Genomic DNA, 19,875 nt, shown 5'->3' with positions numbered 1-19,875 from the left:
TCTCCGAAGGGATGGTGGTAAGATAAATATATGCGAGGACAAGAATCTAGACCATTGTTGTTGACTTCAGCACTCCTGTGACAATTCTTATAAGTGTTCAACTGCATGTTGACAAGTTTTGTATGTACTTTACCTGCCCATACTGGCATGTACCATTCAGCTGCTGAGAAGACGAGGGCCAAGGCAGCTTTCAGTTAGGTCAGAGTGTCTGTGCCCTGACTGATCCCACCTAGTTTGTGAATTTTATTGCACCTGGTTGTATCTTGGCGGTGGTTTTTGTCAGATGTTGGCGATATGTGAGGTTATGATCCAGAATCACGCTAAGATATTTTAGGAAATCTTTGTGCCTGAGTTTGGTGTTCTGGACGGTAATATTCAAGTTGGTTGCTCAGGTGGAAAAAGGACATAGCTGTTTTTCCAAGCGTTTGGTCTGAGTCGCCATAACCTATAGCGCTCCTCCAGCTTTTTCAGATCTGGGAGGATGCATTCCACATGGGTGGACATGCTCATTTGGATGCGATCACAAGGTCATCCAAGTATCCAAAGTTCCATGGCTGGGTGTGACATAACAGGGTACAATCCAGACCAATGTGTAGCTGTGTCATCTCTGCCTTGTAACCTGGGTTGCCCTTTACAAAGCCTTGTTGCTATCTGGACTGCTCACAAATAACCTCCAGCATGTCAGTCATTCCCAATTATGTCTGTGCATGCTGCAGCCAGCCAACCGCACCTTAAAGATTACCACAAGGTGACTCCAACACATGCCTAGTCTTCGATTTCTCCCCCCAGAAATGTATGTCTTGTATTGCCCAGCCCTCTCCTAGATAGTGCAAATATAGAAAGTCCGTATTCCTTTAAGGGAATAACATGCACACAACTTGTTACCCCTGGTGGAGTTACCCAGACATTTCAACTTGAATGTACTGGATTAGATAAAACAATTAAAAAACAGTTGTATTAACCACAAAGAGAGATTTTAAGTGAATACAAGTAATGAGGCATCAAAGTCAGTAATGGTTACAAGAAAATAAAGATAAAACGTTTACTGGTGCCTAACTTGATCTACATTAGATTCAAAGAAAAGTTTTCTCACCGCATGCTTTCAACAGTATTACTAATCAAACTGTTTAGGTCAGGGCTCTTGCCCCAGAGTGCAGCAGCTGCTTCCTTTCTCTTTTCAGGTGCAGTGAATACAATGGGCAGGGAGAGAGAGAGAGTGTGTGGTGTCTTGCGGTGTCTGCCCCTTCTTTTTATAGTCCTGTCTCCTCTTTGAGAAGCATTTCCAGTTGGGAGCAAGGCAACAGGCAGTCTGTGTGGAAGGGAACTCCATGCTGTTTCTTTTCTAAGATGTGGATTTTTTTGCCCCTGCCCCCTGTCCTGCCAAAGAATTGCCATTTAGCATGTAATGGTCCATCAGCCTTGTTTACACCTGGCTGAGGTGTCAGCTTGTCCTTTGTCTCTTAGGAACTGGTTTGGCTACTTCCCAGACTTGTTCTGAAAATCTATTTTTAGTCATTATCTCGGCTTATGTTTATAACTTCTCATATAACACTACTACATGCACTTGCCTTGATATTACTGATCAGCAGATTATGAGATTTTTAAATGATAGCTCACAAGGCATATCCTATACAAACATTATTACAATAGTGTGTACAGTGTGAACACGGGTATATTTTGTCACACTGTGTCAAAAGCATTTAGCTGATATAAATATTGAAGAATGATAGTGCCTCCTAGGAACCGCTGCCAGAGAGATGTGCAGCTTGCTTTCAGGGGCTGCCCGAGGTAAATGCCGCTGGGCCAGAGCTGGCATCCCTCCCGTGCCCCAGCCCAGAGCCCGCCCCCAAACTCCCTCCCAGAGCCCAGATCCCCTCCAGCATCCAGCCTCCCTCCAAGAGCCTGCACCCCCTCCTGTACCCAAACTCCCTCCTGAAGCCCACACCCTGCACCCCCTTCTGCCTCGAAACTCCCTGCCTGATCCAGCCTGGTAAAATTTAGTGATGGTGGGGGAGAGCCAGCGACAGAGGGAGGGAATATGGAGTGAGCAGGGCCATGGTCTCAGAGAAGGGGCGGGGCAGAGGCAGGGCCTCAGTGAAGGGGGCAGGGCAAGGGCTGAGGTGGCTTAAGCTTCCCCGGCATTGAAGCATGATCCCAGCACTGACTTGTCTTCCCTGAATATGATATTGGACTATGACCTATGAACTAAATTCTAAAAGAACTCTTTGCAGCTAGAAAGCTCACCATCTCTATGTATCTGAACCTCAAGAATTGAACTCATGTCTGTATGTATATTGATCTTTTAACCATACTCTCTCTCTTTTTTCTTTTTTTAATAAATTTTAGTTTAGTTAATAAAAAATTGACAAGCGTGTATTTGGGTAAGATCTGGAATATTCAATAACCTGGCAGGTAACGTGTCTGATCCTTTGAGATTGCTAGAACATTTTCTTTTATATGATGAAATAAGATTTTCAGAAATCTTATATTTGACTTGGTTACTTGGATAGACGCCTGAGGCTGGGTTACTGTAAGGGAACTGTGTTGTTTGGACTTCCGAGTAACCAGTGAGGTAATAAAGAAGTTCTTTTGTGCTGGCTCGGTAAATATAAAGTATTAAAATATCCACAAGCTTTGGGGATTGACTGCCCCATTTGTTGCAGTTCACCGTAATTGGGTAACCTCAGCTGGCTCCCCTGGAAAACTGCTCACAATGGATTATTATTGTTGGCAAAAATGTATAAGGAAAAGTTTTTCTGTGTAACTTTGGATGTGTGCTATACCCTATACTAGGGGTGGGCAAACTTTTTTGGCCCAAGGGCCACGTTGGGGTTGTGCAACTGTATGGAGGGCCGGGTTAGGAAGGCGGTGCCTCCCCAAACAGCCTGGCCCCCACCCTGTATCCACCTCTTCCCACCCCGACTGCCCCCCTCAGAACCCTCCCCTGCTCCTTGTCCCCTAACTGCCCCCTCCTGGGACCCCCACCCCCTATCCAACCCCCCTGCTCCCGTCCCCTGAATGCCTTGACCCCTATCCACACCCCCACCCCCTGACTGCCCCCAGGACTCCCACCCCCTATCCAACCACCCTCTGCTCCTTGTCCCCAACCACCCTCTCTCCAGACCCCCTGCCTCTAACTGCCCCCTGGGATCCCACACCCTTATCCAAACTCCCCTGCTCCCTGTCCCCTGACTGCCCTTCCTACCCCTATCCTGCCCTCTGACAGGTCCCCCAGGACTCCCAGTCCCAACCCTCCCTGTTCCCCATCCCCTGACCGCCCCCCTGAACCTCCACCTCATCCAACCACCCGCATCTCTCTCACAGTCCTCCCAGAACCCCTAGCTCCCTTACTTAACCCCCCCCCCACTACCTGCCCCCATTACCAGCAGCAGGAGCTCACAGCCACAACACCTAACCAGAGCCAGCTGTGCTCCCCACGCTGCCCAGCGGGAGTGGCAGGCCAAAGTGAGGCCCCGTGCGGTGGCGTAGCTGCTGGGGAGGGGCCGGGGACTAGGCTCCCCAGCCGGGAGCTCAGGGGTTGGGCAGGACGGTCCCACAAGCCAGATGTGGTCTGTGGGCCATAGTTTGCCCACGTCTGCCCTATACCCATCCCCTATGTTTGAGTCTGATCAATTCAGCGTAGCTTTGCTGTACACCAAATAAAGGAGCCTAGGTGATGAAACTAGAGTCAAACTGAATTCTTAGGGCACCGAGTAGAAGACATCTCACAGAAACCTCAGCACCAACTGTCTGACTTCACCATGCTACTTAAGATATGGATCACAGCCAACCACATCAGAATCTCACTCAGTATTGAAGCTACCTACTAAACAGATGGAAAGTGAAAGACAGCCCATATGTGAATACGGAGAAGGCATCCAAACCATGGAATGTCTAGTCATTCTTCGGGGGCACAGCCTTGATTCATTCCATGTTGTTGGAAATAATAGTGGATGACAGTCCTGGACATCCACCTTTAATGTTGCTTTGCAGATTGCCATATGTGATGGGGCACTCACCTCTGGTCAGTGCCTCCTGCCAGCTAGGTGTAATCCTGCACTTTTTCTCCACTCCTGGCACCCTGTCAGCTGCTGACCTCACTAGACAGGACTTCAGTGTCTCAGCCCTCCAGCCAAGCCATACATGATGCACGAATGAAACCCTTCTGGGGTAACAAAGGACCAACAAGGATTATTGCTGTGCCATTGTTAGTGTTTACAGCCCTGTCTCTAGTTTCAGTTTTGAGTCTCTTCTGGGCTAACTTTAAGTCCTTCCTTGGCCTGTTATAGAGCAGCATCCCTAGGACTTTTCCCCTGGAGACTCTTTGTCTTCACCAGTTCACATTGCCCCACCTCTCCAGCCAGGTCATCACTCAAGTTCAGTCCCCTTGAAGAGGGGTAACCAAGAATTTATAAAACAATCTGTCTGGCCATACCAGGGTCTTGAGCCCCGTTCCAGCCCTTTGCTTTAGCTTCTAAACATACCTTATCCTCTTCCCGGGGCTTAGGATACTTGGCCAGTGGTTGTTGCGGGGACCTGGACCCACCCACTACTCCGGGTCCCAGCCAGGCACCCTATGGACAGCAATCTCACACTGCTCTCTTTAACTCCTTCAGTTAGCTGCTACTGTTTTTCTTGGGCATTTTCCCACTGGATCTCTTTCTTTTCACCCATTACCTTAGGGTTACAGTTCTAAAGTCTACTCTCTCCTTGCAGAAAGCAAAATGCAGCCAGAACTCAACTTCTGGTTATCTCTCAGACCCTGTAGCCAAAGCAGAGCACCCTTCTTTGCTGCTCAGGTCACAGCCAGGAACTGACCTAATCCAAGCCCCTGCAGCTCCTTTTAACTAAGCCACCTGGCCTCTGATTGGCTGCGTCTTATGAGGGCTCTCTAGAAAGACCTGGAGGACCCATGTTTGCTGTTTTTTCTTCTGAGGCAGGATGTAGCAGAGCCATGGTTCTCAACGGGAGGCCTTGACAAGACAGGTATACCTGTTACACCATACAATATAAGAGAGATTCCCCCGGGATCCCAAATCAAAAAGTTTGTTTCCATCTAAAACCACTAAAGGATCCAAAATATATCAGTTAAACTTCATTCCTATATAAAATTGCTACTAGGTCCTAGCAATACCAGTGTTCAGAACTATGATATAAGCCATTTTTTAAAAAAGCAGTATTCACTATTAAACTTAACTCCAAATAAAATACAAACCCCACACACTGATGCCAGTTTTGGAAACAAAATATTAATGGATGTGTGTGTGTGTGTAATGATCGGTTTGAAATGTTGAGAGTAGTTCTGGCAAAGATTCACACAGGATACGGGAAAACCAAAGGGACAACATAAATTCCCTGGCTGCTGTAAGTTATTTCTTGGTTATAAATGTCCACATATCAAGTGTACGAGAGAATTTTAAGTAGCTGGTTACTTGAAAACACCTATAAAAACAGGATTACTTGAAGCTAATGCTGTTAAAGTTCATTGTTCTGGCATATCACTTTGTATCATTGATGTAACTTGTTAGGAGTCTAAGAATTTTTTACTCTTTGTTTTACACTGTTGATTTGATACTCTTTACATTTCGCAGAAAAATTCATTTTGCATTTTAATTACAAAGGTAGAGAGTGAGAAACTTGTGGTTTCCACAACTGCTATTACCACAATTGCTGTTTCTTTTTTTTGGAGGGGGGGCAGGAATGAGGAGGGAGGAAGGGGGGATTTATAGTCTTTATTTTGTACTTTTCTGAAAACTAGTGCATTTTTACCCTATTGTATATTGTTCCTTCCATATAGGAGCTGTTTACCTGGAGGGAAGCCTAGAGGAAGCCAAACACTTATTTGGACGTTTGCTCTTTAATGACATGGTATTTGTTTTCCTGTTGGCTGAGTAGCTATTTTTTAAAAACCACGTTTTATTCATTTACATGTTAATATTGTCAGTTTAATTAAAACCACAATTTTTTTTATATTTGGCGGCTGGGGTAGAATAAACTACATCTGGTATTTTTTAGTTCAAAGGTAATGAAAACAGCATTTTATAATACTGAGCTGTACTGGTCCTTTTGGAAACAAAGTAACATTAATTTGATTCTGTTTGCTCGTTGGAATACATGAGGAAGAGCAAATAGTGCATGAATCTTGTAGAACTCCATTTAAACAGTTATTACAAACGTCTGTGCTATGGATTTAAAGGTTCCAATTTAGCTGCTAATCTTTGTGGGGGGTCAATATAGTTCTAAATGATAGAATTTTTTTAAGGGGGGGGTTAATTAGGAAATTACATTAAAAAAACTATATTAAAAGTACATTGTTTGAAATTCAGAGGGAGCCCTTAATTCTGGCATTTCCTAACTTTTGAGTGCTTGACCCTGCAACTTTAACATTTTTTTAATCTAGGGTTTTGGTTTTTTTTTTTTAAATAGTAAATAAAATAGGGAATATATGATTATATAAAATAAAAATTTTAACAGCATATGTATGAGATGGTATTTTTATCCATGAGTGTTGCGGACCTAAATGAGCTATGCAACTCAGGAAATGAATTCTAATAAAAATTTTTAACCACATCATACCATCATGTATTCAGTATATGCCAGGTATGTAACACATACATTGTTTTAAAGGTATTAAAATGTATTGGGACTATTTTTTGTAGCCCTCCAAGTGTTAAAGCTAGCTGTTTCAACCACCATCAGTCCAACTACACAGTTAAAGTCTGTTCCAAATTGGCTATGTAGAAGGCCAGTGAAGATTGATATTTGCTAATTGTTGTTGTTCATCTATATGTTTTTAAGATGTTTTATTCAGCATCATGGATGTGTGCACATCACTAGTCTATGTAACCACGCATTCTCATTACCCCTACCCTCTTCCTTCTTCTCATTGTTTGGCGCACAGACTTGTGGCCTTTTGTAAAACTGGCTTGTAAGCCTTTTGGAGTAGGGGCTGGGCATGTTACACATTCAAAAAGAACTTAGTATTTGGGTGACGGGGCATTTAGGGCGCTAGTGCATATAAATTATAGTTATACTACTGAAGAGACCACTAGCACGATGGCCAGGGAATTAATGAGTCTTGGCTTTTGGTCAATCTTAAACTTGCTGCGAAGCAGGTGGTGGGAAGTAAAGTTCAGTCATTAGCTTCAACAAATATTTTTTCTCATTTTTTAAACTGTTTTTATTTGGTTCAAGGATTTTTCTGCCTCTTCGACACAAGCTCACTGGGAGAACTACTGACAGTTTGAGTAGTGAATACCCTATTTTAAAAATGAGATTGCTGGCACTATTGAATTTGCAATAAGCAGTGTCAGCATCTGAAACAGTTCAGTATTTCAAGTAATGCCATCTTATTTAGTACTGTGAATTTGTTAAATGACTCCCTTGAGCACTAAAGGCATCTCTCAATGTTTGCAGGACCTACAGGAAGTATGGCTTAATTACCCACTACACCCACTCCAAGTAAGTGTGCCTTTGTCTATCATAAATTTCATAGCTCTATTTTATTTCTAAGGATGCTTTTCAATGGCATTCAGCTGTGGTGATATCTTGGAATATTTACTATCAAGTAGCCATATTTGCTTTTGTGAATTTTTGTAAATAACAAGCTTCCTGCCTCATGGCCTGTGTTTAAAATATGTGTGGATTTGCCGTGTAACTTTAGCACCCTCATGGCCAAGATGGAGTCTGCTCTGCAGGCAGCTCTGGCCAAGAGAAAGTGCGCACAGGAACACAGCAGGAAAAGTTTCTTCCACCCCAGGAACATCTGTTCTAAACCCCCAGAGTGAACACACACACACACACACTGGAAAAGTACAATGGATATAAGAAAGGGAAATATTTATTTACAGAGGGATGAGAGGAGAGAAACAACCAGGGGAAATATAGGGGGAGCAGTAAAACAGGGCTGCATTCAAACCAAGGCCTCACAGGCCCAGTGGTAGCACAGTCTAGAAGGGCAGACACTGAGCAATGTGTCTGCACACAGAGTTCAGGAGGCCTGAGCAAAGTTCCAGTCCAGTGCTGAGTCTTGCGTACCTATGGTCATCTTTGGCACCAGTGAACTTTCCCCGACAAACCTCTCTGGTGCCCTCTTCTGCCGCTCTCTGCAAAGCCACACAGAGCGACCACCTCCCCTCTTAACTAGGTACAGCCTCTCTCCTTATTCCCAGTGCAGAGTCACAAGCCTCAGTGCTCACAGCCCCATGCAACTCTGGGCAGTTGTGATACGGGGTCCAGCTCTGTCTTGTCCTTCTCGGGCAATTCCTCCCTGGCACAGTGCTCCTCCTGGCTCCTGTCCTGGGTTGTCCCCAATCGGCCGCCCTGTCCTTCCCAGGCTTCAGGCAGGTTCTCTGCCGCTTCATTTTTGGAGGGCCTGCTTACTGCAGCCCTTCGCTCTCTCTTCTGCCCCAGAGCCCCACCTGGAGTTTTCCTCCTTTCTCTTACTGCTCCCCCTCCCACCTTATGAAGAAGATTTAAAGGGGCCATCGTCTCTAAACCCCAAGGGATTACATTGGCAAGATAAACCTAGTATGAATTAACTTTGTCTTCTTCCTGTTTATCTATTGTACCTAGAAACCAGGTACAAAAACAGTCTGTGCATATTTTATTGACCTCAGCATTTAGATCCTAACTTAATCATGGGAGGTCAACGGGTTTGAATCAAATTGCTTAAAAACGTATTGCTATTTTTTTTCTCTAATATAGCATGGTTATTTTTTTTAACAGTGATTCCAGTAAGTTTACTATTACATGGACACTTAAAATGTTGGCAAGTCTAAAATTTAATCAGTCTCTTTTCTCATCAATTTAGAAAGTTACTGAGTGGTGAAGGTACTAATAGAGAATGTGGGAGCCTTAGGTTCAAGTCTCTGGTCTGCCACAGACTTCCTGTGTACCATGGGCAAATCATTTAAGCACCCTGTGCCTCAGTGCTCCGTCTGTAAAATGGGAATAATATAACAATTCTATCTCAAAGAGGTGTGGTGATGATAAATATATTAAAAATAGTAAGATACTCAGATACTATGGTGATGGGAGCCATACAAGTACCATAGATAAACATCATTGTGGTTCAGGGCAACTGTATCTGTGGCCCACCAAGGGCATCCGCTCTAGGCTCCCACTTCCTGAGCCATCACCTTTCTTGATAGAGACCTGTGTCTCTTTCCCTACTGACTAGGGTTTTTCCAGGCTGCAGTAGATATTCCCAACAAGTCACACAGCACTTTGCTTTCTCGCCAGAGGCTATGAACAGTTCTGTGTTTTTGTTTTTGTTTTTGGTTTGTTTGTTTGTTTGTTTTAACCTCTCCCACTAGTGATCTGTGCTGCTGCATGGGTACAACTTGCATTGGAGCTAGTGCTACCCATTTATTCACCACAGGTTATCACTAATTATTTCTCTTTTCTGCTCCCACTCATTTGGGCTGAAGATTTCATTTCCTCTTTTGGCCCAGACACCACCTACATCCCCACTTGGTGCTGATTCTCTCTGCTTTTGGGCAGAGTCGGCCTGAAGAATACCATTGTAAATATTATTAGAAATTACCTGAACATTGTCCTTTTAAATTTTATATTTTAAAGCTTTGTCATTTCTTTTTGTTTTTAAAGAAAGGAAGGAGGGCGTAGTAGGGTTTGTTTGTTTTTTTGTTGGCCTTTTAGTCTGCTTCTCGATTATCCAAGTGTCAGTCCAAGTGTGAGGTTGATATTTGTGTGTATACACAGTGGACGTTTCTGTTTTCCCTCACAAACGGCCAGTGGTTTTCAGAAGATCTGCTTTCTCAGATCTTTTTTCTTTGAAATGTATAGTGGCCTTCTATCGTTAATTTGCATTTGTTATTTACAGCTGCAAGAATCAAACACTGATCGGCAACTTATTGAGACTTCCCCAGTTCTCCAGAAACTTACAGAGTTTGAGGAAGCAATTGGAGTAATTTTTACTCATGTTCGGCTTCTGGCACGAGCCTTCACTTTGAGAACTGTGGGATTTAACCACCTGACTCTGTGAGTATAAAGCAGAATCCTATGCTTAACTATGCTAATCTTACTGCTGATTTCCTTAATGGTCCATATTTATAATAAGAAACAACTATGTATGTTTAATGAAGGTCATGATCTAATAGTGCAACCTGAGGTCATCAGAGACCCTGAATTGCTGCAGCAGAGCGTGACATTTTGTAGCATGTTAGCTGCCCCATTTTAACAGCACCACGTAACAGCTTGGATTGGATTACAAGAGGAAGAATTCATGAGAGATATGTTCATGTGAGGGGTTCATAAATGGCAAGAGGAAAGTCACAGTTCAAAGTGCTATATCAGTTCTTTATCCCTGATGCAGTAATGCAATATGTTCACATGGACATGATATGGGAAAAGTAAACCCATGCTTTTGGGAGCAAGGACTGTCTTTTTGTTCTGTGTTTGTACAGGCGCTAGCACAGTGGAGTGTGATCCATGTCTGCGGTTTCTAGGTGTATCCACAATATAAATAATAGAGTAATACCTGGCGACCCCAATCCCGAACCTAAAGTAGAGTTAGGCCCTGATCCTTTAAGTAGTCATGTATGGGGAGACAGCTGATCCATTGAAATCAACAGACACAGCAGTTTATTTGCATTCAAAAAAATTGCAGTATTGGGACCTTGTTCCAAATAAATTTAGCACCAACCTGTACCCCCTAGTTAGTCCCACATCTGTGGTCTAGTAATTTTGTTTAACGGTAACTACCTCCTTTGCTTTTTCCAGAAAGTCAACATACAGGTATAAAGAATTGTTTTCATCACATCTAGTTAACACCAGAAAATTGTGTTAAATATGTTTAAAAATGAACTACATTTGCTTTTAAATTACTATATTTTTTAATTTGCATGGTTTTTCCCCCCCGGACTGCTTATTGATCTTCTCACATTGATGTTTTCATTTTTCAGAGGCCACAATCAGAGGATGGAATTCCTGGGTGACTCCATAATGCAGTTGGTAGCCACTGAATACTTATTCATACATTTCCCTGATCATCACGAAGGGCACTTAACGGTGAGAATACCATCAGTCATGCGGTCCAGGAGAGCAAATGTGGGACAGAAACAAAAATGATAAGAGAAGCTAGTTAGTGACTTATTCTGTATTTGATTAATAACAGAAACTTCAGGTCCCCTGTTCTGAATAAATCTTTGTTAATTCAAATATGTGAATCTTGCAATGGACAGGAAATGTTAATTTATGAAGCCAGTGAAATAATATTTCTTCCCTCTGTAAAATGGATCAGTAGTGGTTGTTATCAGACTGATGACCACAGAGACCCAGGTAGTGCTTGTTTAACACAAGTGTTTGAAAGAGTGTTTGTTAGACAGACATCTTACATAAATTTTTATTCATGTCTGCCAGACTATTGAGTCAACTTTTTTTTTTTTTCCATTTTCTGTGGTTGTCACTGTGAAATGATGTTGATTTCCTCCCAGACATTACAATTTGTTTTACCCTGGTCTGTCCATTAGTCTCATTATTTCTAACAATTTATTATTGATTCCCATAGTTTACGAGCATATCCTGCGTAGGAACCCAGGTTTTGGGCCTTTGAGCATCTTCTGAGTGCACTTTGGTAGGCAGTGTTTCAATAGATAGCCTTGCAGATTGGTCGAGTAGCTGAATGTAGATGGTTATTTATGGCCTGATTATCTGTGGACAAGACAATTATACTGCAGAATTTTCTCAGACACTCAAGCATTAATTGGAATACAAAATGAAAAAAGAACTCTGCAAATTGTCAGGACTGTCACGTCTAAAATTTCCTAAAATTAGCTAGAGGATTGGTTAGAGATTTCAGAGATGTTAGGATGAGTTTTCTCAGGCTTTAATGGGAGGGATGGAGATGCTGAATCTTTAACAAGGATTTTTTTTTATATGTTTCTTAGGCATTTGAGTTACAGATGTTTACAGAAATAACCCCTTCCCTCCAAAGTAAACAATCTAGATAAAAATAATTTCATTAATTTATCAAGTTTTATGTAAAATATATGTCATCCATACATTCATCCAGGAAATTCAGATTTAATAAGGCCTGAGTTTCTAATGTAGAAAACATTAAACAGAAAAAATAGCTTTTCACGCCAGTTTTAGTCATCAAACAGAGTTTTAAAAAAAGTTGGGGGGAAGGGCACAAACACATTTTTTTTTTCCTTTGCAGGTCACCTTTAAAAATGTAGACATCGGTGCAAATATAGTATAATCAATCTCTCAAGAACTATTTGTCAGGAAGGATATAGAACAGCGGTTCTCAACCTATTGACCATTGTGGGCTGCATATGCAGCTCTCTGTATGTTATGTGGGCCGCATTCCCATAATATACATACTGCCTGTATGGCCCTGAGGCTGTCACATGGGCCGTAGCTGTGTACAGATTGGGCCGCAAGCGGTCCACAGGCTGCCAGTTCAGAACCGCTGGTATGGAGTGTTACTGTGTAATTAATGGCTTTAAATCCTCAGGACAATGAGCAGTATAGCTTAGTGTTGTTTAATTTAGTCATTAATGACTTGGAAAGTGGAACTAGTTACATGTAGTCCAAGTTTGTAAATGAAGATACGAAGCTAGGACATTAATAATTGAGATAATTGTCTTTTCATCGATTTAAATTTGAGATTTGAGAGGTAGTTGGAGTGGTGGTGAGTAACTTGGAGAGAACCAGTGAACATTAGGCTATCTATCTATATCTATCTCTGTCTGTCTGTCTATCCTCATTTAGGGACATGTTTCCATTTAAAGTAATTATAGTGTATCAACATACTGCTATATCTGCAGTTTGTGCACAGCATTGGTCACGGAAGTCAAGGTAATGATAAATGTTCAGAAGAGAGCAGCAAAACTGATTCTCAGTGTGAAGTAGTTGTTTACAAAGAAGTTAGTCATATATATGTTGGGAAAAGGGAAATAGAGAAGAAGTTTTATGAACACTTTCCAGATAGCTAATGGGAATAAGGTATGTTCTAACAAAGGTATAAACATGTAGCTGAAGTTTCAGAAAGAATGGTTTAAGTTAGAAGTTAAGAAAGGCTTCTTGTCCACAACAGTTCTACCTGCCAGTACCTGTGTGTAATATGCTGGATGAACGTAGAAGTGTCAGACAAAGTTAACTATATATCTGGAATTAACTCCAGCTGAGTGTAGTTGCTGAAGTGTAGGAGACACCTTCCATAATGGAGTAGATTGGGTTCTCAGCCTGGAAGTCGCGATGGGTGGGGTTTGGAGTGTTGCAATGACTTTGTTGTTCCTATATTACTAAAGTGCATCAGGGTCCTCATTAGATTCTGGCTACACTGGAGGCGGGTCCTTGTATGGAAGAGTGGACTAGATGAACCACTGGTTCGTTCCGTCTTTAAGATACACGTATTGTATATATTATTAGCATTTATTATTTGCATTACCATAACTCCTAGGATTCCCATTCATGGACCAGGACTCCATTGTGCTGGGCACTGTACAAACACAGAATAAGACGATCCCTGCCCTAAAAAGCTTACAGTATTATAGCAGGCAGCCATTTACATGTCATGGCTGTTCAGCACTCTGGTCTCATAGGTTTTATGTTGTAGTTAAGTAAGATTTTGTTTTGTTTTGGGACTTGGGTGACTGTTGAAAGCAGATGAATAGGTGGAAAGGTTTGGAGAGGAGTTAGGAAGGGAGGGAGTGATATGCTGATTTTGCAGTCAGCCTAGTTTATGAAGATCAAGTTGTGAGTGTCTGCTTCATACATCATTGCCAAAAAAAAAAAAAAATCATGACCATACTGTTCTTTATTTATCTATTGTCAGAGATGAAATATCAAGTACTGAGAATAAATCTTGATTTTCATAAGCTCAGTTGACACACTGGACCCAGGCAGCATAAAACTTTTTGTCTAATAAGCTGAGCGAATGTGACACGGAACTCAAAAGGGAGCAATGTGTGCATATGCAGTCTCTCCACCCTGGGTGGCTTGGATTGTTTGTTTGTTTCTTTTTATTTAAGAAACTGACTCTTTTTACTCATAGACTTTAAGGTCAGAAGAGATCATTGTGATCATCTAGTCTGACCTCCTGCACATTGCAGGCCACAAAACCTCACCTACCCACTCCTGTAATAGACACCTGACCTTTGGCTGAGTTAGGCTACATCTTCACTACCCGCCGTATCGGCGGGTAGCAATCGATTGCTCAGGAATCGATATATCGCATCTCATCTAGACGCGATATATCGATCCCCAAACGCGCTTATATCGATTCTGGAACTCCACCAACCCCAACGGAGTTGCAGATCGACATGGGGAGCCACGAACATCGATCCTGCGCCCTGAGGACGGTGAGTAATTCGATCTTAGATACTTCGACTTCAGCTACGTTATTCACGTAGCTGAAGTTGCGTATCTGAGATCCATTTTCCCCCGTAGTGTAGACCAGCCCTCAATGAAGTCCTCAAAGAAAAAGGCTCATGCTCTTTTTAGTCTCACTTTTCCATTTTGAAACTCCTTAACTTCAATAATCAGGAGATACTCAAGCTGAATGAAAACCCCAAACCACGTTTAAGATGTCTGTAAAGTTTTATGTAACCATGTTTTCTGCTGAGCTCCATATTTACCATGTCTACATTACCACTATAACCAAACCAGGAGACTCAGTTAAAATACAGTTGTCTCCTCAATTAGTTACAAAGCAGTGGCCATGTACTGTAACAATCAGAGCCAGATCCGTCAGCTGACATAAATCAGCTTGGCTACAATGACTTCAAAGCTATGCTTTATACCAGCTAGCCAGGAATGTCTATCTCTTATCCTTCCTTTCCCTCACACCCCCAATCTAATGGAATTATGAACCGGGTTTGCTAGTTGTGTAGTAGTAGTCTTCCTTGCTTTAACATAGAGAGCATCATTGTTTTTAATCCTGGGTACAAATATTCTTACACTTTGGATGTACTGTATGTGTGTGGATTTCAGGATATTGTGCTTGTTTGTCTATATTTCCTATGGTAGAACATGTTCAGATTTTGTTAGCATATATACTTCCAGCAAAATCAATACAAGAAATAGAGTGATGAGGAGAAGGCATTTGTTTTTAAAGAGGAACACCACCAATTTTTTTAAATGTAATGCAGAACTGCACCTTCTTTCTAAGCAGGAGGCTCTCTTAGAATCCTCCATCAGCGTGATTGTGCACTTCTTCCTGCACTGCTATATCATCTGGGCACCAGCAGCACAATAAAACTGACTAATGCACAGAGTCCTTATCAGTTTCATGCTGCTGCTCCTACCAGTGGTACTGGAGCACCGTAATATGTCGGCTTCCGAGTCATCCTCTTCCTTACCATCAGCTGGAATGGAACAAGGGAGACAGATAGTAGAGAGAAGGGACAATGAAACAAAAGTTGGATCAGAAACAAATGGAGACTCTCCAGTGATAGACTGGGTGTAAAAACACCAGCAGAAATCAGAATGTGCTGAGGAGAAATGCAGTAAACTCATGGGGACAAGGACCTAACAAGCTGCTTTTCTCTTATAGTTTAACCTTACCTAATGTTAAAACTGGGTGGGACTCTTTTGTGGTTTCAGTTGTTGCGAAGCTCATTGGTGAACAACAGGACACAGGCCAAAGTAGCAGAAGAACTGGGTATGCAGGAATTTGCCATCACTAATGACAAGACCAAGAGACCCGTGGCTCTTCGGACTAAGACTTTGGCTGATCTCTTGGAGTGTGAGTACCAATATGGGTCTTAATCAGACTGTTAACAGAATACTTAAATACTTAATTACTTAATTAAATATTTAATACTTAAAAACTAAAAGCATGTGAAAAAATAGGGGAAGCTTCTTTGTGACTACCGGTACTTTGAATAAGTCTATTGAGACAGTATGGAAATAAAGGCCCTCATTCTACCAGGTATTTAAACAGCCTGTTTTCCCCCAGGACTTGTTTAATAATTCCATTTAAAAAGTAGTATTATTTTAAAATATATGTTTTAACTCTGTTTTTTGGTTGGATGTTGCTATTTTCAGATTGACACTTCTTCAAGTGATGATCCCTACATATTCCACACATGGGTACACATGCTTGCTATGCACCCAACTCTAGAAATTCTTCAAAGCAGTGTCTCTTGGCCCACACATGGACGGTAGCTCTCCTTGTGCTCCCAATCGAGGGTGTAATAGGCAGTGCGAGTTGATGCATCTCCAATTGCTTCTTACCACTGCATGGCCTGAGTCAGAATTGTGTCGTCCTTCCCATCATTTCATTACCTATCAAGAAAACATTTGTAAGTAGTTATGCTTTTAGATTAGTAGTTAAGAAGTTTATAGTATAGTGTGTTTCTCCCAGGTTCTGGAGCCAGTTTCCTTTCTGGCTCCAGAACTATGCCCAGAGTCCCAGGATTCAAGAATTGTGTCTCCTGTCCTTGATCCATCTCCATTAGTGAAGAATGACAACAATTCTTGTACTGTCTGGGAGAGGCACATATCTCTGCAAAGTGCAGTATCTGTTGTTCCTTCCAACCCAGAACTCAAGAAGCCTGAGAGCTTCACCTGCAGAAGCACCTGATAGAGAAGACTATGAGGTACCTTTCCAATCTAGGCCAGGGAGACCCCCCGGAACATTGACCTTAACTGCCTAGCAGCACCTGTCCAAGCACGTGCCTTGGTGTTTAGCTTTCAACATATAAGCCCAAGAATTCTTCTTCCAGGGTTCCCCATGAGAATAAATGGCACGATTCTTGGTGCAGAAACATATCCCCATTGAGGACTGTCTATAAGAAACGAGCTTCCTCCCCAAGCCAGTCCAGGTCAGGTGAGACATCACAAATGAAACCTAATGAACTGGCTCCATGAAGACCCCCAGATCAGAGGGCAAGATGCATAAAAAGAAAGATCTGCCAGTTCTGTTGGTCATTTCAGTACCAACGTGCAAAGATAGACATTGATTGGTTCCATCTATGAGTGCTGGTCCAGCCCCAATGTTGGTAATGCTTCGTCCATCTAAAGACCATCCAGTTGCTGCAGATATACTGGATCTATGGGAACTCCTCGGACACCAGGTCATACAGAGACTTGTATAACACCAGAGGAAATATGTCCTTCCTTTGGAGGAGGAGTCTACATCAGTGTCCTGGGAATCATTTCACTTCCAACCATCCGGCAGGACTACCCTGGTACCTATGGCACTGCCACTACCTATTGAGCAGTTCTCTTACTGGTATCTCCATAGGGACAGTTGAGCCCAATAGGCAGTCGAGAGGTTACACCCACCATTCCACTCGGTACAACCCCCCGCTCCACCTGGGACCGCTGATACCAATTTCCTTAGGGTCCCCCACAACCTATTGACCCCTCTTTCTGGCCTTATTGTTGTTCGTGGAATACATATGGCAGGCTTCCAAGCCCCTCTCAATAGTAATGTCGCTCCTCTCCCTCTTGCCAATTGGTTCGTTTGTGTACGAGGAGGAAGAGGTGGAACCAGAGCGGCAGGTACCAACATTCCGTTGGTTGCCTCTTCATCAACTCCAGATGAAGTGGTTGCTCCTTCCTCACCTTCTCTGCCGAATGACCCTTGCCAATAGCAGGAGCCGTTACAAAAATCGTCCAGTGATCTACAGATCCTATTAGAGGAGACCCAGAACCTTCAACACTGGCTCCTGGATCATGCAGTCTTAGGGACTGAGTAAGGTGGCCATACCCATCGTACTAGAACCAGCTAGGGTGGTATGGAACATGCCAGCATCCTCTGCCTTTTACACTGAAAAGGGCCAGGAGATGGTATTTTGTTCCTGCTAACTACCAAGCGTTGTTACAAAATACTATTTTAATATCTATTCCAGGCATCCAGACTTCACAGACAAGCATCCCACAGAAGATAGGGTCCAATTTCAGTCTCTATTCAATAAGGGGAAGCTGGTGGCAAAGGTAGCCCTCCAGTCTGCAGTGGATGTGGCCGACACAGCTTCCAGAAGTTTGGACACTGGTCTAGTTATAAGAAGGGATTCCTGGCTACAATTATGAGGGTTTCCTAGGGAGGTCCAGGACCTCCTTTCTGACATATTGAATCTCTGCAGTGAGAAAATGGATGAGTCCTTGAACTCACTAAAAGATTTGAGATCAACTCTGCATTCCCTGGGGATTTATACCCCGACCTCTAGAAGGAAACATCAGAGGCAACCCTATAGAATTAGGCCACCCCCTTCTCATGCACATTATTACCAGCGCACAGCAGAACCAGCATGCCAACACCAGCAGATTCAGAGACCTCACTTCTCAGCCCTTTCTACTGCTACAGTCTCTAATCACTCTCTGTCACCAGCCAGGGGCCACTTTTGATGTATTGCTCAAGACCCACGCACCATCACTGATGCCAATCACCATGTCCCCATCATCTTTGAGGGTCGTCTCACTCTTCGCTCACAACTGGAACAAGATCACTGTGGACAGTTGAGTTCTGGAGATTATCCATAGAGTCTGGAGAAGTGCCATAGAGTTTCTTTCCTTTCCACCTCACACATCCCCTTCCTGGTCCCCCCCTACAGGGATCATTCTCACAAGGTGATTCTCCAGTGGGAAGCAGCTTCCCTCACTGCAGGGCAATAGATCATGCTCCACCTCATTAACATGGGAGAAAGCTTTATTCCCCTTATTTCTTAATTCCCAAAAAAGACAGAGGGTGGAGCCCCATCCTGAACCTTCAACAGCTCAATATTTGAAAGCGGAAGTTCCGGACAATTAGGCTAGCATCTATAATCCCCTCCCTTCAGGAAAGGATATGTTTTGTGGCTTTCAACGTGAAGGATGCATGTTTCCATGTGGACATTCACCCATCACATAGGAAGTTCCTGCATTTTATGGTAAGCCAGGAGCACTTCCATTTTTTAGTCCTCGCCTTTGGGCTCACTATGGCACCCAGAGTATTTATAAAGGTTTTTCTTATGGTGGTAGACCAGATGAGATGCCAAGAATATATAGTATTTCCATACCTGGATGATTGGCTCCTGGTCTGATCTTGTCAGAACATAGAGTCATCACCACAGTGTTTCATACAACTCTGAACAACCTTAAATGTGTGCATAAATGAAGATAAGTCTGTTCTGTTACCCACAAAGTCAATAAACTTTACAGGGGCAAAGCTGGCCATGGATTTCGCAAGATTGTTTCTCCCCTCAGAAAGGTTTCATGCACTGAGCACCCTGATTTCACATAACCTGCAATCCATGAATCACAATACACAAGTGCCTCTCACTATTGGGCCACATGGCTGCATGCACCTACATGACTCCTTTCACTGGACTCCACTTATAGTGCCTGCCGGCTCAACTCCACTCGATTTGTCAGCCAAGCAAGGGCCACATCAACTCCTGGTCATTCTTACCAGAGTTATTATCTGACTTGGTGGTTGAATCCGGAAAAGGTCATGACGGAAGTTCCCTTCATCACTCCCACTCCCAAGACCACCATTGTGATGGTTGCCTCCCTTTTGGGGTGGGCTACTCATCTGGAGAACCACACTGCTCAGGGTACTGGGACCTCTAAGGGGCCAGACTACATACTGAAACTGAGGGCGTACAAGGCCTTTCTTCTGCATATGCACTCACTCCATATTCAGATAATGTTGGACAGTATCACCACTATATAAGCAAACAAGGAGGAGCAATATCTCATCTACTCGTACAGGAAGCCATCAGTCTTTGGAACTGGTGTGTCAGGAACTGCATCACAAAACAGGCCTCGTGCCTTCCTGGAATTCACAGTTCCTTGGCAGACAAATTAAGCAGGAGCTTCTTGATAGACTGTGAGTGGGAGATTCACTACACAGTTCTGAGTGAGATATTTTCACAGTGAGTAACTCTGCTATGCAACCTTTTCGCATCCCAAACAAAC

At 43.0% G+C, this 19,875-nt stretch overlaps 1 protein-coding gene across 3 annotated transcripts in view; it reads left to right on the top strand.

Moving 5' to 3' along the window:
- Positions 1-19,875, top strand: part of DROSHA (drosha ribonuclease III) — a 113,738-nt gene that overhangs the window by 84,534 nt on the left and 9,329 nt on the right. For all 3 annotated transcript variants that reach the window (XM_030552229.1, XM_030552230.1, XM_030552231.1), the window contains exons 23-27: positions 5,798-5,868; positions 7,417-7,461; positions 9,845-10,002; positions 10,926-11,031; positions 15,574-15,715. In XM_030552229.1, the coding sequence (XP_030408089.1) occupies positions 5,798-5,868; positions 7,417-7,461; positions 9,845-10,002; positions 10,926-11,031; positions 15,574-15,715 (522 nt within the window). The remainder of the gene's footprint in view (positions 1-5,797; positions 5,869-7,416; positions 7,462-9,844; positions 10,003-10,925; positions 11,032-15,573; positions 15,716-19,875) is intronic.

The sequence above is a fragment of the Gopherus evgoodei genome, chromosome 2 (genome assembly GCF_007399415.2).
Source record: "Gopherus evgoodei ecotype Sinaloan lineage chromosome 2, rGopEvg1_v1.p, whole genome shotgun sequence".
Taxonomy (NCBI): Eukaryota; Metazoa; Chordata; order Testudines; family Testudinidae; genus Gopherus; species Gopherus evgoodei.
This window is presented reverse-complemented; position numbering and strand designations above follow the sequence as displayed.